The sequence below is a fragment of the Salmo salar genome, chromosome ssa13, assembly GCF_905237065.1.
Source record: "Salmo salar chromosome ssa13, Ssal_v3.1, whole genome shotgun sequence".
Lineage (NCBI taxonomy): Eukaryota > Metazoa > Chordata > Actinopteri > Salmoniformes > Salmonidae > Salmo > Salmo salar.
Genome location: NC_059454.1, coordinates 94,099,528 through 94,116,177, shown reverse-complemented (window position 1 = coordinate 94,116,177; position 16,650 = coordinate 94,099,528). Strand labels below are relative to the sequence as shown.

The following is a 16,650-nucleotide window of genomic DNA, read 5'->3' as shown; positions in this document are numbered from 1 at the left end:
TCCATAGATTGGTCCATAGCCCTGGGATGCTCCATTTCTCCTGTGCTGCTGTTAGGACATTTTCGTCCAGAAGCACTGGGTCTTTTCCTTAAGGGCGTGAGATGACTTCTGAGCCCATCTCTGAACCTCTTCCTCGAGGACAGTCGTTTTACTTTGATCTCGGCACTCATTGTCAAACCTGACTCTGTCTGACACCTAGCCTAAGCAAGTAAGTAACGTTGCATTCAATACAAGCATGGTGACTGACAAGTTGAGCTCCCCAATTACTTGGTAATGTTAGGTTTTGACCAACTATTTGTTTGCATAACCAATATAATATAACTATTTAAACCTATATAATAAAATTAGTTGTGGTGCATAACTTATGAATACTAATGCTAAACATAAGAGGTTTATATTGTATTAACATAGATTGAGCGACATATAATAGACATGACTAACTGGAGGGTTGCTGGCTAGTAGGAGTGTAGGCTGAGTAGACTCTTGACACACACACACAATGCCTGGTTGAGGGGCCGCTCAAGGACAGGTGTACGGGAGGGGCTGGTAGAATGGAAGATAACTGTAGCACAAGAACAGGCACTGTCCTTGGGTGTCTGACTCTCGGTTACACACACGAAGATAAGCTAGAAGACAACTATGCCTGGCAACAAAGATGCGTCTAGAGGCTGGGACCAGCCTGCACGCCAACGATATGCTGGAGTAAGTCTAAACCACACCCAAGCCTCTACTCTGACAGGCCAGCAGTGAGCGGGAACTATCTCTGTCAGAGTATTTAATGAAGAATTTATGATGTCATTTAGAGTTCTCTGTCTGCCCTGCGTGGTGTTACAGAGATCCCGTATATACGAACCACACATTTAGCATTCAAGTGTTTGCATTAATTAAAGTACAAAGAAATCGGAAGTTACTATGTGCTGACTATTTTGTTCTGATACCAGATCGAATTGACGCAACTTTAACAGTAAATTAGTCAACTTGGGTGAGTGAGTTAACAAACTAGCTTTAAAAAATGTTTTACTGGCTAACGTTAGTTAACGTTAAATAACGAAATGTTGCCAGAAAACTCTACGTGTTTCGTTACTTTACGTTAGTTGAACGTAGCTAAATTAAATGACGTTAGACATGGTTAAAGCTTAGTTTACTACCAAACGACTCAAAAAATGGTCTGTATATACAGAGGATAACTTTTTTAAATTAGTTAAATGGCTACGGTACAGAGAATTCAATTTTAAACGGTTAGTGCTATCGGGGATCCTTGGGACGTCCATACCCTAATTTTAAACCCTATTCTAACCCAACCCTAAATCCTAAACCCTTACCTTAACCGTTTTAAATGTCAACTTCAATTGGGTGACGTTAGAGTTGGATCCGTTTAGTAAACATGAATTTATTTAACGGATTAGCCCATCAGAGACGAGGAAATATATACATCTAACTTCAAATTGAGTCCAGTGGAGTAAATAGACTGTATTTATTCCGACCTATTGACAGTGATACAATTAGTTCATATTTGCAGTACCGTATTTTTATATTTTAGATTCATTATATTTGTTATAAGGAAGTATTAAGATGTGTTATATGGAAATTTAACAAATTATCACTTTGAAAATCTATTCATTATGGGAGGAACTACTGATCATGCTCCATCCAACATTTAAACTTGAACAGGATGTGACGTCAATGTTTGTTTCTTCACACAGCAGGTCAAAAATGCTCGCTGTCCGAAGCGTTCGATCTTTATAATCAAACATTTCACGGCTTGGAGCCACATATAAGATTGCAGTTTTATTCATGTGTATACATTTCATTGCTAGGGATAAAAGCACAATCATACTGACGTTCGTAATGATTAAGATAACCTAGTATTAGCTAGCCAAATGGCTAACCTCTAACTGCAGCTATGCCATCCATTGTTAGCTAACGTTAACAAGCCACATGTGTCCTATAAACTAGCTAACTATCCAGCATCCGACCCGTTTACTTACAGCTGCATTAGGGTCTGACATCATTCCTATCTAGATTAAGAAACCACAGAGACAGTGCTGTAATATTTGGGATAATGAGACAATTCGGAGTACAAAGCATTTGTCATCCCTGGATTGATGTACATTTCCCGAACCATATATTTTGCCAGTTCCGCGGTGTCTTAATCTACACAGGAATGCTGTCCGACCCTATGTAAGCAAACGGGTCGGATATGCTGGCTAATAAACTAGCTAGCTGGCCAGAGTAAACTATATTTGATGTAAGCTAATGTATTCTTTACTTTACTCGCAGAACAATGTCTCAGTATCCCAGGCTCGTCTAATGTAGTCCAGAAGAACGATGAAATTGTAAACGATTTAATCTGCATATGTAACGTTACGATTAGCTAGCTATCCATCTAGTAAGAGTGCACAAATAAAATCTATATGGATGGACTAATTGGGTTTCGGATGACATTTGAAAATGCAAATATAACTTGATTCATATGCACTCTTGGTGCTCAAGGAGTGACATTCCACATGACGAACATTATTACCATTATAAACAGGATTTGAAGCCATGTCTCATTTGTTTACGTCTATGGCAACTACATTGTTGGATGGATTCACATAACTTTATGTACATTTTTATCTCCCCAGCCATTATGGATGGAGAATCCATATGAACAACCACAGAAGGGCTGCATTCTGTGGAGAATGTTCAAGAATGTTCAGGTCTGTCAGACTACAGTACATAATACAGTACTGATGAGCAGAGATGCAATTGAGCAATGTTTCATTATAAAATGCATACATTTCCTCCAAACTTCTTTCCAATAGCTGCTGTCCCTGTTTATAAACCCCCTCACAGGAACAATTTACAGTAGGCACATAACATGTGAGAACTTGGTCAGATAAAGCTAAACATGTTCATATCACATATCATGTCATATTAACAAGGTGTTTATTCCTTTCCAGGTCTGTGGTAAGAAACAGAGGGGAGATTTCCAAAGCCATAAATAAAGCTCATTCTATGGGTAAGTCATCAAATCACTCATTTTATTATTGACTGGTCTTGGGACAGAATATCATATGATCCAATACTCTTGGGTCAGCAGCATTAAGCCTCGAGGTTGCTCTGTGATAGTTTCTCTTTATAAAACGTCAATGCACCATCTATCACTACTGACCAGAGGGTACTGATGACATTGTGTGCTACAGACCTGTCTATTGCTCAAAATGGCCATGTTTTGATCATTTAGGCCTTTCTATAATACTCATATTTTCCTCCGCAGGATTCATGTCTGGACCCACATTATGAAAAATTGTTGATAAACACTAAAGTTATTATAATCAAGAACTTGGACAGTCACTTCTAAATAAAACATGTTGCTCCTAAAAATGAGCTAATTGAAGGCATCCCTGCAAACATATCAAGTTTTCAGTTGTTGATAGAGGACTGTTACAGGGGAATGCCACAGAATTTCCTATAATCCATACACAGTGACATTTAATGCAAAATGACCATTCTTGAGTGGTCCATTTGGTCCTCAGAAAACCGGGGAGTTGGACACATCTAAATTATTTCCGTTCCGATTGGCTGGGATCAAATCCTCCTCGGTCTCTGACCCACTGACTGACAAAGTCTCATCAGTCTCCTCCAGCATGCCTTTCCTCCTCTTGGGCACCTCAGATGATTCACGAAGGGGACATTTTCTCCAGGATGTACCTCCGCCTCTCCCAAGCCTCCCCTTCCTGGCTTTAGGGAGTGTATGACTCAGGATCAAAGGCAGTGTTGTGGCAATGTCTATGCCATGGTCAGTGCTGCAGCAGAACTCGGGCAATGGAAACCCCTGGAAGTTTAGAGCCTGCGTTTGGAGTAGAGATGCCCCAGGAAATAGTGTTTTGATGACCTCGCAGAGCAGCACATTCTCCCGGGGCTGTGCCGGGGTGGAGGCTCCATCTGCTGAGACTGGAAACAAACGTAAATAAAATGTTCAATACACACAAGAATAAATCAAGATTGATTCATCAATAGAAACAAAGGTTATACTTTCTCTCAGCTCTTGTTTCCTCTCATTGACCATCCTTCTTAGATCAGAAACGTCTGCAAGCAGCTTCTCAACCAATCGTTCACTCTCCTCCACTTTCTTACATGCCATCTGTGAAAAGAAAAACAAGTCCCAGGTGACACCATGTTTACCAATGGTTGGACTGTGCAGTCTTTGGTACACCTTTTACATTTCCCTTGCCATCAATTCAACGTACCTTCAGTTCACCCTGCAAGGAGTTGTTCATGTCATTAATCTCATCCACCTCATGCAGAGATCCATCGGAGGAGAAGAATTTAGATCTACACAGGACAAAAAGTGTAAGACTAGTCATTCAGGTACCAGACAAACACACATATTACATTTTTCAAAGTCAATAGTGCCCAGTGCTGAGGCCCAGTAGTAGTACCTGTGTTTCCTAACAGCATGGTTGTAGTTGACTGATGAACAAGATGCAGAGAGTCTCCAGTAGTCCTGCTCTTCCAACAAACCCAGGTTGCTGACCAGGACAGGAACACTGCAATACTGACTAATAATAATAATAAAAAGGGGATTTCTTGAAAGGTGCTTTAAATCCAAGGACTGTACAGCAAGAGTAAAAAACAAACCATGGATAAAACTACAGTGTACAAGACATTAGGAATACCTGATGATTCCATTTTATTTAACTAAGCAAGTCATTTAAGAACAAATTATTATTTACAAGGAAGGCCAAACCCTCCCCTAACCCAGACCATGCTGGGCCAATTGTGCGCAGCCTTATGTGACTCCCGATCACGGCCAGTTGTGACACAGCCTGGGAACGAACCAGGGCCTGTAGTGATGCCTCTAGCACTGCCTTAGACCGCTGTGCCACCCGGGAGGCCAATAGACTGACCAGGTGAAGGCCATGATCCCTTATTGATGTCACTTGTTAAATCCACTTCTATCAGTGTAGATGAAGGGGAGGAGACGCGTTAAAGATGGATTTTTTTTTAGCCTTGAGACAATTGAGAAATGGATTGTGTATGCATGCCATTCAGAGGGTGAATGGGCAAGACAAAAGATTGAAGTGCCTATGAATGGTATGGTAGTAGGTGCCAGTCGCACCAGTTTGAGTGTCAAGAACTGCAACACTGCTGGGTTTTCCACACAACAGTTTCCTGTTTGTATTAAGAATATTCCACCACCCAAAGGACATCCAGCCAACTATGTGAAGCATTGGAATCAACATGGGCCAGCATCCCTGTGGAACGCCTGACACCTTGTAGAGTCCATGCCCCGACTAATTGAGGTTGTTCCGAGAGCAAAGGGGGTGCATCTCATTATTAGGAAGGTGTTCCAAATGTTTTGTACTCAGTGTAGAATATATAAATTAAACTGTTTAAACTAGAGCCGAGTTAAGCAGAAAGCCATACTGAACAGATCAGTTTTTAGTGAAGGCAGTGATAGACTACTCACAGTGCAACACAGTTTGATTCAAAACAGTGTGAAGGCCATCAAAATGTGAATGTACTGACCTGCCATGTGATCTGTAGACTGCATACTCCAGTTTGTGAGTGGAGCCTGATGTTGTGATCTCACTGGGTGTCAGTAGCAGAAAGATCAGCTCATGATTGGAGAGTGCCCTCTTCAGGTTCTCGTGGACTACTTGCTCTCTGAAGGTAATTTGTTGATCTGTGTTTCTCCGCTGTTTATACCAACCAATCACATTCTCCTGGATAGGAAAGTGAAATAGAAGAAAGAGGGTGAATAAAAGTGTGCTTTGTTGGCTAATCAAACAAGATAGGAAAGGAAAGAAACGCAACGCAAACAACTTGCCTAATGGCACAGGTTCCTTTACTCCCTGGACTTAGTTGCAATACCACCATCTGTGACATCAATATTATCACGCTATATTCTTCCACTTACCTCCTTATAGTTGGATAAAATGTGCCTTATTTCATCCCGGTTCACCTCCCCTATTCTATTATAGAAGCTAAGGGAGGTGGAGAGAAAAATAGATTTGTTTAAGTGACATGCTTCCAGAAATGATCTATGATAGTAAGTGATATACTGTTGAAATAGTTACACACACAGCTGAATCACAATTTTAAGAAACCTTTAGTCTCTGCAGTTTACCTATTGAGCTTGCGACATGATATGTGTTTCTGAATGTCTGGAACAGAAAGCAGGGTGAGACAACAGTCAGCACACACCAAGATGATATTATAAAATGTAAGTACACAGCTGATGACTCACTTATTGTATGCTCAAACTGTATGTTGTCGATTTGAGAGTCAGTGATGTTGCTTCGCTCTTCAGCTTTGGTCTCCCCGAGAATGAGACCTTCCTGCAAAATGTTATGAGGTAACGTTACATACATGTGTACAGTCAGTTTAATATAATAACCAGTATCTGAATAGGTAAGCTATTTGGTCAGACCTATCTGTTGTGGTGTTAGCTAACTAGCTAACGTAGCTAGTTAGCTAGCGATCTAGCCAACTGCTTACCACATCAGAGTCACTGTTCAAGTGCTGAAACATCAATGAACCAAGAACAAATCCAGAGACGCGAATATAAGAGTTTGAGTCCTCCATGCTTCTTTTTGTCAGAAAGACAACATCAAAAGTGTTACCACACAAACATAAGGAGTAATCCAGACACGTCACAGGGGCTATAAAGCTGAAGCATCCGTTTAGAACGTTTTCTCACCACCAAATATGGTAGCGAGAGGAAGTTCAGTCGCGGGTAGTGGGAGAGGATGTAACTAGGTGAAACTGGACCGACATTCTGCTAATTTTATCATCGATGAAAAATCTGATCTCCAATACATTGTTCTGTTCCCAAAACTACAATCTGTTACGAACACAGTGCACTAAGTTGAATAGACTTGACGCTTTGCCAACTTTTTTATAAAATGGCGTTGTTTAGAAGAAGTGCAATGTCGAATTGCGTTAATGCATACGCGCATTTCATAGAGAAGACATTCCCTAACTGAAATATGAAAATACACGCCAATAGGATCTCGCTAGCTCGTGTTTGGCTTTGCCCACCTCCTTGCTTGTTCTGCCCACTATGCTTAATTTCCTCCAACTGTAAACGTCACAGATAAACTATCTCGGGTTAGTTATAAATATATTTGGTGTTACGATTGCGTAAAAACAGCGTTTTTTTTCTGCGCAGCTGAATATGCACGAAAGCTGAACTTTTTTCGAGCAACTCGCCAGTGGGGGGAGTGGTTTTATTATTTCCACTAGTTACCACAGCCATAAAGTCAAAATGGCTTTTTCGTAAAAAAATGTATATTAACAGAAAATTGCTTTTGTTCTTAATTTATGTTTAGGGTTAGGCATACGGTTAGCTGTTTGGTTAATGTTAGAGTTCGGTTAAAAATCACTTTTTAGGAAGATACAGTGGTGTGAATTACTTAAGTAAAAACACTTGAAAGTACTACCTAAGTAGTTTTTTTGTGTATCTGTACTTAAGTTTACTATTTATATTTTTGACAACTTTACTACATTCCTAAATACAAGTATGCACTTTTTACTCCATACATTTTCCATGACACCCAAATGTACATTTTGAATGCTTAGCAGGACAGGACAATTGTCTAATTCACACACGTATCAACAACCCTGGTCATCCCTACTGCCTCTGATCTGGCGGACTCACTAACACAAATGCTTAGTTTGTAAATTATGTGTTGGAGAGTGCCTCTGGCTATCAGTAAATAAATAAAAAACAAGAAAAGTATGCCATCTGGTTTTCTTTATATAAGGAATTTGAAATGTATTTATACTTTTACTTAAGTATATTTTAGCAATGACATTTACTTTTAATACTTAAGTATATTTAAAACCAAATACTTTTAGACTTTTACTCAAGTATTATTTTACTGGGTGACTTTCACTGTTACTTGAGTTATTTTCTATTAAAGTATCTTTACTTTTACTCAAGTATGAAAATGGGGTACTTTTTTCACCACTGCGAAGATGCATTGTATTGTAGATGCATTGTAGAAATAGGCGCGGTTTATGACTTTGTGAATGTGGTAACTAGTGACGTCCTGGTTTTATTTTTACAGCAGATCTTGCGCACTGTCCTGTGGCTGACTACACTGTTGGGTTGCAACCTGCGACCACTACCGCTACAGCGACGTACAGAAGAATGGAAAACTCGCTAAGACAACGAAGAGGTCTTCAGGTTACTATTTCTCTTTAATACATTTGGAAACATTTCATGTTCTGCAGTCAAACTCGGATATGGTAGGCTCAATAATGTAAGCTATTTCTAGTGGTTCTCTTCTCGGCTTGGCTGTATAGTTAGCTAGGCTATTTCGGTGTTCATATCCCGTTTCAGATCCTGTTTACCTAGCTAACTTTACATAGCTAACTACCTAGCTAGGCCCAAGTCAAAAATATGAATTCAGTCTCCTCTATTATAAAAAGAAAATATAATGCTTATTTGGAATGAATAGCTAATAAACGTTATGTCTCTCTTCTGTAGATAACTTGAACCATATGTGCCATACCAGTGCATGACAGACCTCTCTGAGGGAGGGATGGATGACCTGTGGAGTATAGCGACTTTGTTGCTGCAGGTGTGGTTCTCCGTGATGATTGGGCTCATCATGATACCAGCTATGTTTGGCCTCTCCCTGGGGGTCACTTCGGTCTACATTCAGATTCTGGTCAAGATATTGGAGGTAACTGCTGGAAGTTCGATATAGCTCACTATTTCTTATTTTATTCTGAAACATTTTATTGAAGCATAACCTCATATAGCATCTAATAAAGAACTATGTTATTCTGTTTGCGAACAGATGATTTATGAAAAGATACATATTTTTTTGTATAAATGCATTAATCGGATATTTCATGGATTTATATTCACTACTATATGTAGGATTTTGTGCTCTGTATACTGTATTCATGTTGCCCCCTGACCCCGTAGAACAGACTGACATAGTTAATGTTCAATGCGGGGAACGCGGGGCAGTTGGGCAAGATGCAGTATGTAGAAAGCATTGTGTGTGAGGTCAGCTGAAAATAAATCTGTTCTATGGGCAGTGGGCCACCCTTCGGATCCAGAGAGGACACAGGGATCGACCCACTCTGCCAGTGCCTGCTCCGCTACCCAATGGTGAGTGACATTACACTCACTACCCATCGATGAATGAGTTCATGCTGAGGTCTGGAGGGACCCTGTCTGTGTAACTTATTGTGGATGACTATCAAACTGTAGCCTAATCTTTATTTTTTTCATTAACTTTTGTACTAAGCAATTATTTTCTATGGTTCCTTCACTATGCTGAATGATACCATTTGAATCAATACTCTTTAGTTTGTATTTGCCCCTAACTGAAATGTGAATAGCCCTGTGATAATTATTAGGCTAATTACACAGTAATAAGGTAATTATACATCCAGTAAGTTGAGTTGAGTTCTGATGGTCTATAGGAGAAATATTTGAATTCAGCAGAACTGCATTTCCAACATCCCATTGTTATGTGGAGTCCTTGGTTCTGCTCTTAGAGCATATTGTTTTGTAGTATGAGGGGTTGAATGAATTCAGCTCTGTCTGGAAGGAGTAGAGTAGACCCTGTACATGTGACTGTGTGTCAGTGTGGTGGCTTATGATTGGTCAGCTTATGATTGGTCAGCTCAGCTGATGTGGGGTTGCGGAGTGGTCATCACGAGCTTCTATACCCACAATATCATAAATAAAGTCTGCCCATTTCTACAATTTATCTTCTTAAAAGTATATTTTGTAAGTAACCTTAACCACACCGCTAACCTTACGCCTAACCCTAACCTTAAATTAAGACCAAAAAGCAAATTTCTGTAGGCAAGTTTTACTTTGTGGCTATGTAATCTGACTTTGGGGATATGGAAGCTAGTGGAAACCGTGTGGAGTGGAGCAGCCATGTCCCACTCTGATGATGCAATAGAGGATTGCATAACTTCAGGCAGAAAACTGACTCTCTGTGTATAGCTTAACCCTCAACCCATGCTGTGAAATACTGTATGCCCCCTTCATCTTCTCTTCCTTGGAAATATACTGTACAACGTTTGAAAGACGTCACGTCACCGTCTTCAGTGGAGCTATGTTGAGTTAAATTTGATACTTATTAGACATGTATATCATATTCTATTTTGAACTGCCTTGAAGATTCCAGAAGATCGGATTTATACTGGGGACTTTTTTGTGGTGTCTCTATAAGTTGTCTATCTGCAATCCTACCCTATGTTGTTGAATTAACACTCAATCATCTTCTGATCACAGAAACATTGGTATTCTAAATCAGGGTTGACAGGAAACTTAAAAAAGGACTGGTTTTTTTGTATGGAAGGACAAAAATGTCAAGTCAACACAATGTTATTATGCAATAAGATTTAGCAAACCATTCAGCAGCAGAGATGACAAAACCCACCATGCTTTTGTCTAAAACTCTTCTTCTGTGAACATAATACTAAAGCATATATAACTGTATAATCATGACAACAAGCAAATTGTTAACCAGTAAGTTATTAGAAAAGTATTCATGTTTTACTGGAACTGGGTAAAATACAGTACATCAGTGCTGAGGACAGATAAAAGGAATGCAAGCGCAGTGCTCTCAGTCGTACCTGGTACTGATAGGCTATGCCACAACAGTCCTCCCATCGCATTCCTCATTGGCATTTCCTTCTCTGGAAATACCAATAGAGGAAGAGCATAGATAGATACAGTGCCTCAATTAGTAGGTGTATATTTTACTCTTTACATACAATCCTTCTTATACATCCCCCACTCTACAGGCTTATCCATCATATTTAATGTCCTACATCTGAAAATCTCTGACTATGCTACCCACTCAGGGATTTATCTGTGCTGTTCCCCTCTTCTCTTCCCAGGACTCATCCAGAGGGAGGGTGGCTCTATGGAACAGGAGATGGGGGAGCTGCGTCGGTATCGTACCCAGTCCATATCGAGGGGAGAGTTTGCGCTGAGCGACTCATTCTACTTCTACAGAAAGGGCCTGGAGAGCATCGTGGATGACCAGGTGACTCAGTGCTTCTCCTCTGAGGAGCTGGTCTCCTGGAACCTCCTGACCCGCACCAACCACAACTTTCACTACATCAGCCTGCGCCTCACCGTCATCTGGGGCCTGGGCGTGATCATACGTTACTGTGTCCTTTTCCCTCTCAGGTGACCTGACCACACCTCCCCTTTACTCTATCCATCTCATAACCAATCAACAGCCCATTTGTTAAGTTCAGTTTCTGTCAACTGATGTGGATTTATTGGATAGAGTGCAATTATTACTACTAATATTATTATTATTAAACACGATTTGAATGTTATTTTATTTTTTACATTTGTTTTGATCGTTCTTTCAGGATAACCCTGGCAATCATAGGGTTGAGCTGGCTGGTGATCGGGACAACTTTGGTGGGGTTTCTACCTAACAGGAGGTAACGATGTACACAACAAAGGTTTTAAAGAATGTTTTAGAACTTTCATAAACTGTGGTGGTAGGAACATTGATAGTCACATTGAATGTTCCTATCTCTTATAACAGCTAGCTAGCTCGAGAGTTGATATACGGCTTGAGAGAATAGAATTTCCCTGGCTATTACTGTACATTGCTCTTGTGTTCTAGAGTGAAGAACTGGCTCAGTGAGTTAGTCCATCTGATGTGCTACAGGATCTGTGCCAGAGGCCTCTCTGCCACCATCCAATACCACAACAAGTTAGTATACGGCCCAACCTACCTAAAATAAACATTTAGGAAGTAATATTAGTATCAATGTTTTCAATGTCATGATGTCATTGAAATAAATACTTATTTTTTACAGAAATAATAAACCACAAAAAGGAGGAATATGCGTAGCAAACCACACCTCACCTATTGACATTGTCATTTTGGCCAATGATGGATGCTACGCTATGGTGGGTAACATGAACATGGCTGTGTCAACATATCACTGATTTTTGATATCGTATACATCACTTTTGGTTCTCAGCAGACTAGAGTTGTCATGCTCACTGTGTCCGGGTTTATTCCCAGGTGGGTCAAAGTCACAGTGGGCTGATGGGGGTCATCCAGAGATCAATGGTGAGGTCCTGCCCCCATGTGTGGTTTGAGAGATCGGAGATGAGAGACCGACATGCTGTTACCAGTAGGTGAGACAGAAAGTAAATGGGAAAAGATGGCAGGAGATGCATTTAGTATGTCTTTTTCATCTATATATTTACTCAGTTCTCTTCTGTAAAGTGAATAAATCGCTTGCCAATGTCGATTTATTGCTTGTATAACGATATACATTACCATTACTGCCACTCAATCATCTCATACATTGTATTGTTTTCATCGTGATTAGTTTTGTCCTGGTTATTGATCTCCCTCCCTCCGTCCTCTTCTAGATTGAGGGCTCATGTTGCAGCGAAGAGCAATCTACCCATTTTGATTTTCCCAGAGGGTAAGTCCCTATACTTTATTGTAATCTTTATACTTTATTGTAGTCCTTATACTATGATTTTATTGTAGTCTTTATACTAGGACTTTATTGTAGTCTTTATATTAGGTGTCTCGTCCACCTTTATCTGCTGTCTGGAAGGTATAGTTGGGGTCAATTCCATTAAATTCAGTCAATCCATAAAGTCAACTCGTATACAATTTTTCTGATAAAATTTCAGTCTACTTCCTGAATTGACTTGAATTGAAATGCAATTGACTCCAATGCTCCTGGAAGTTTGTGGTTGTGGCAGTCTCGTGACCTTTTTATCTCCTGCAGGAACCTGCATCAACAACACATCGGTCATGATGTTCAAGAAGGGAAGCTTTGAGATTGGAGGGACAATATACCCAGTTGCAATCAAGGTACTCTGCAGTCTTCAGTAAATTGTCCATTGTCTGAATCTCTGAAATGCCTCTCTTGTGTTCTAACCCTGGCTCTGTCATCAATCAGCAGTTACTGTATGACATTAAACATTGTTACATATTGACATTCACTTGTTATGTGTTGACTTTATCAGCTATTGTTTTATTTAATTTCCATGTAAAAGCCTTTTGGTCAGTTGAGGCTGAGGGGAGAACAGCTCATAATATTGTCCGGAACGGAGCAAATGGAATTGCATCAAACACCTGGAAATCATTCCACTAATTCCGCTCCAGTCATTACCACGAGCCCGTTCTCCCCAATTATGGTGCCACCAACCTCCTGTGCTTTTGATTAATATACGTTTGGATCTCCTTTCCTATTAGTATGACCCACGCTTTGGAGATGCCTTCTGGAACAGTGCCAAGTACAACATGGTGAGCTACCTACTGAGAATGATGACCAGCTGGGCCATCGTGGTCAATGTGTGGTACCTGCCCCCAATGACCAGACAGGTAGGGTGTCACAGTCTATATACAGTATTACTGCTACTCCTTCCCATGACCAACTGGTCAGACCTTATGTTGTGTTTTATTCCCAAACCTTCATAGAGTACACACTCCTCTTACCCCCAGAACCATAGACTCCTCTTTATATATATATTTTTTAAATCATATCCTTCTTCATTACCGCTTTGAATAGGAAGGGGAAGATGCTACCAAGTTTGCCAACCGAGTGAAGTCTGCTATCGCACATCAGGGAGGGCTGTTGGACATGGCGTGGTAAGGAAACCCTCAGCAAACTTTATTTTTCACTGCTTTATTCTCACTAAAGATCCTTTAAAACATGTCATTCTATCATAATAGAGTTCTGTGATCAAAATAGAATGTGCTGGGAACCATACAGTTCTATAATAATGTGTTAGTATTTTCAAGCTGGAGACTCTTACCTCCCTCACTAGCTTTAAGCACCAGCTGTCAGAGCAGCTCACAGATCACTGCGCCTGTACATAGCTCATCTGTAAATAGCCCATCCAATCTACCTCATCCCCATACTGTATTTATTTATTTATCTTGCTCCTTTGCACCCAAGTATCTCAACTTGCACATTCATCCTCTGCACATCCTACCATTCCAGTATTTAATTGCTATATTGTAATTACTTTGCCACCATGGCCTATTTATTGCCTTACCTCTCTTATCCTACCTTATTTGCACATGCTGTATATATATATTCCTACTGTATTATTGATTGTATGTTTGTTTATTCCATGTGTAACTCTGTGTTGTTGTATGTGTCGAACTGCTTTGCTTTATCTTGGCCAGGTCGCAATTGCAAATGAGAACTTGTTCTCAACTAGCCTACCTGGTTAAATAAAGGTGAAATAAAAAGTAGGCCGCAGCTAAAGTCTGAATTGCAGTACACAGCACATGGAAGTAAACATATCTCGAGGTGCTTAAAAAGCAAAACAAACATCAATACAAAAAATTGAATGACATGAGTATAGGTCTGGACTACAAAGTTCTGAGTAGGCTACTTCAATGTTCTGAGTAAGCCACTTCAATGTTCTGAGTAAGCTACTTCAATGTTCTGAGTAGCGTACTTCAAGTTCTGGGTAGGCTACTTCAAACCTCCAACAGATGGAGCGACAGTCAATAGCACAAGGCTTGAACAGAGGGAGGTGTAGGTGGTCAACAGGGAGAGCTGAGCAGCCAAATCAGGTCGTCCGGGGGCAGGTACCTAAAGCTGGGTGTCTTGCCTTACGCGTCTTCTCTGTGCTGTAGGACACTGCCGTTGGTTTTTTATCTTCCCATGCACTCACTCAGGTTACAGTATTCTCAACTTTGAAGGAATGCTCTTGAGCAATGAATTCCTCACTGCCAACTCGGCACTGCATTGTAGTCTTGGATCAAGGAGACCGTAGAAACATCCCAATGTAGGCCGACCGAATTCAAGTCAAAATAGCTGATTTTGAAAAGCTGTTTTGCCGTTCTTTCTCGGGCAGGAAACAAGTAAGATGTAATCCAGACTAAATCTATACTCGTTTGGCTATTCAAAAACAAAAATTGAAAAAACATACATTTATGAAATATTTACTAAATATACAGGAGCTCTCTGCCAAGGCTGCCAAAAGGGCGCCATGGCAACTGTAGAACATGTCTGTCTCTCTCTACAGGGATGGGAGCTTGAAGAGAGACAAGGTGAAAGAAGAATTTAAAGAGCAGCAACAGAAGATGTACAGCAGTATGGTCGTGGGAAAGAAAGCTAGAAACTCACAAGAGCCTCACACAGAGAGCACCAGGAGATAATGACATTGGAATTAACACTGGACAATCTCTGACAGTGGGCGATAACTTCAAAGTATTTTACATACTTCAATGCATACGGACTGGAGTAATTCCAAATAAATGGCCTGTGTTATTGAATACAGATTCATTATAATTGTGTGGTATCAGACTCTGATACGCAACATATAGTGTATCAGTTTTTAATGCATGAAATGCCTTTTTTTTAAAGAATTGTTTTATAGAAACATAAACATATCAAACTTAACTGCAAGTAGTACTAATCTATGATATTAAATGATCTCTGATAATGTTACTGTAATACTACGTTTTCAGATTGCACTAAACTTAACATTATTCAAGAATGTGTTTACGTTGACACAGAGTTTGTACTGGTATTAGTATTCATTTGTGCAATTTTCCTTCAAATGTTACGTTATGCTCCTTACAATGCAACTCCTTACCCTAAATAGCCCCCTACAATATACACTGAGTGTACAAAACATTAAGGACATCTGCTCTTTCCAGGTGAAAACTATGATCCCTTATTTATGTCACTTGTTAAATCCACTTCAATCAGTGTAGATGAAGTGGAGAAGACAGGTTAAAGAAGCATTTTTAATCCTTGAGACAATTGAGACATGGAATGTGTATGTATGCCATTTAAAGGGTAAATGGGCAAGACAAAATATTTATGTGCCTTTGAACAGGGTATGGTAGTAGGTGCCAGGCGCACCGGTTTGTGTCAAGAACTGTGACGCTGCTGGGTTTTTCAACAGTTTCCCGTGTGTATTAAGAATGGTCCACCACCAAAAGGACATCCAGCCAACTTGACACAACTGTGGGAAGCATTGGAGTCAACATGGGCCAGCATCCCTGTGGGACGCTTTTGACATCCTGTAGAGTCCACGACCTGACAAATTGAGGCTGTTCTGAGGGCAAAAGGGGTGGGGTGGGGGGGGACACAACTCAATATTAGGAAGGTGCCCATAATGTTTGTTCACTCAGTGTATACTGTTCGCTCAAGGTCATGTTTGAAGGTGCTTTGATCAAAGTCCAAAACAAAGACTGGGGGTTTATTGTTAATTATTTTCATAATTTAAATGTTATGAAATCTACATTGTGGCCTGGTCCAGAAACAACCACTTGCCCTGCTCTAACCCTTAGCCACTTATGCAGATCTGAGAGGACAGATGTATAGGTATAAAGAATATGGAAATGCCTATTTGACATTTACATGTTAGTCATTTAGCAGATGCTCTTATCCAGAGCGACTTACAGGAGCAGTTAATGTTAAGTGCCTTGCTCAAGGGCACATTGACCGATTTTTCACATATTCGGCTCAGTTACTGGCCAAACGCTTTTAATCGCTGGGCTACCTGCTGCCTATGGAGGCTAATTAGAGGTTGTCTCTGGACCTATACTGAACAAAAATATAAACGCAACATGTAAAGTGTTTATACAATGTTTCATGAGCTGAAATAAAATATTCCAGAAATGTTCCATACACACATGAAGCTTA

At 40.2% G+C, this 16,650-nt stretch overlaps 2 protein-coding genes and 1 long non-coding RNA gene across 3 annotated transcripts; 2 read left to right on the top strand and 1 right to left on the bottom strand.

Moving 5' to 3' along the window:
* Positions 1 to 788: 788 nt before the first annotated feature.
* Positions 789 to 3,004, top strand: LOC123726100 (uncharacterized). Its single transcript, XR_006758395.1, has 3 exons — positions 789 to 982; positions 2,628 to 2,702; positions 2,946 to 3,004. It is a non-coding gene; the product is annotated as an uncharacterized lncRNA (long non-coding RNA).
* LOC100194936 (Coiled-coil domain-containing protein 98) lies at positions 2,330 to 6,664 on the bottom strand. The gene is given in 9 exon segments (NM_001139965.1): positions 2,330 to 3,939; positions 4,021 to 4,129; positions 4,236 to 4,320; positions 4,428 to 4,547; positions 5,518 to 5,714; positions 5,909 to 5,975; positions 6,119 to 6,155; positions 6,239 to 6,329; positions 6,490 to 6,664. Coding segments are annotated over 9 exon segments (1,215 nt in total). The 5' UTR covers positions 6,577 to 6,664; the 3' UTR covers positions 2,330 to 3,517.
* A 1,472-nt stretch (positions 6,665 to 8,136) lies between these two features.
* Positions 8,137 to 11,698, top strand: plchb (1-acyl-sn-glycerol-3-phosphate acyltransferase theta-B; the record flags this gene model as incomplete). Its single annotated transcript, NM_001141489.2, is given in 6 exon segments — positions 8,137 to 8,182; positions 8,486 to 8,684; positions 9,049 to 9,121; positions 10,876 to 11,170; positions 11,362 to 11,436; positions 11,625 to 11,698. Coding segments are annotated over 5 exon segments (685 nt in total), but the record flags the coding sequence as incomplete, so codon positions are not given.
* Between the last annotated feature and the right edge of the window lie 4,952 nt (positions 11,699 to 16,650).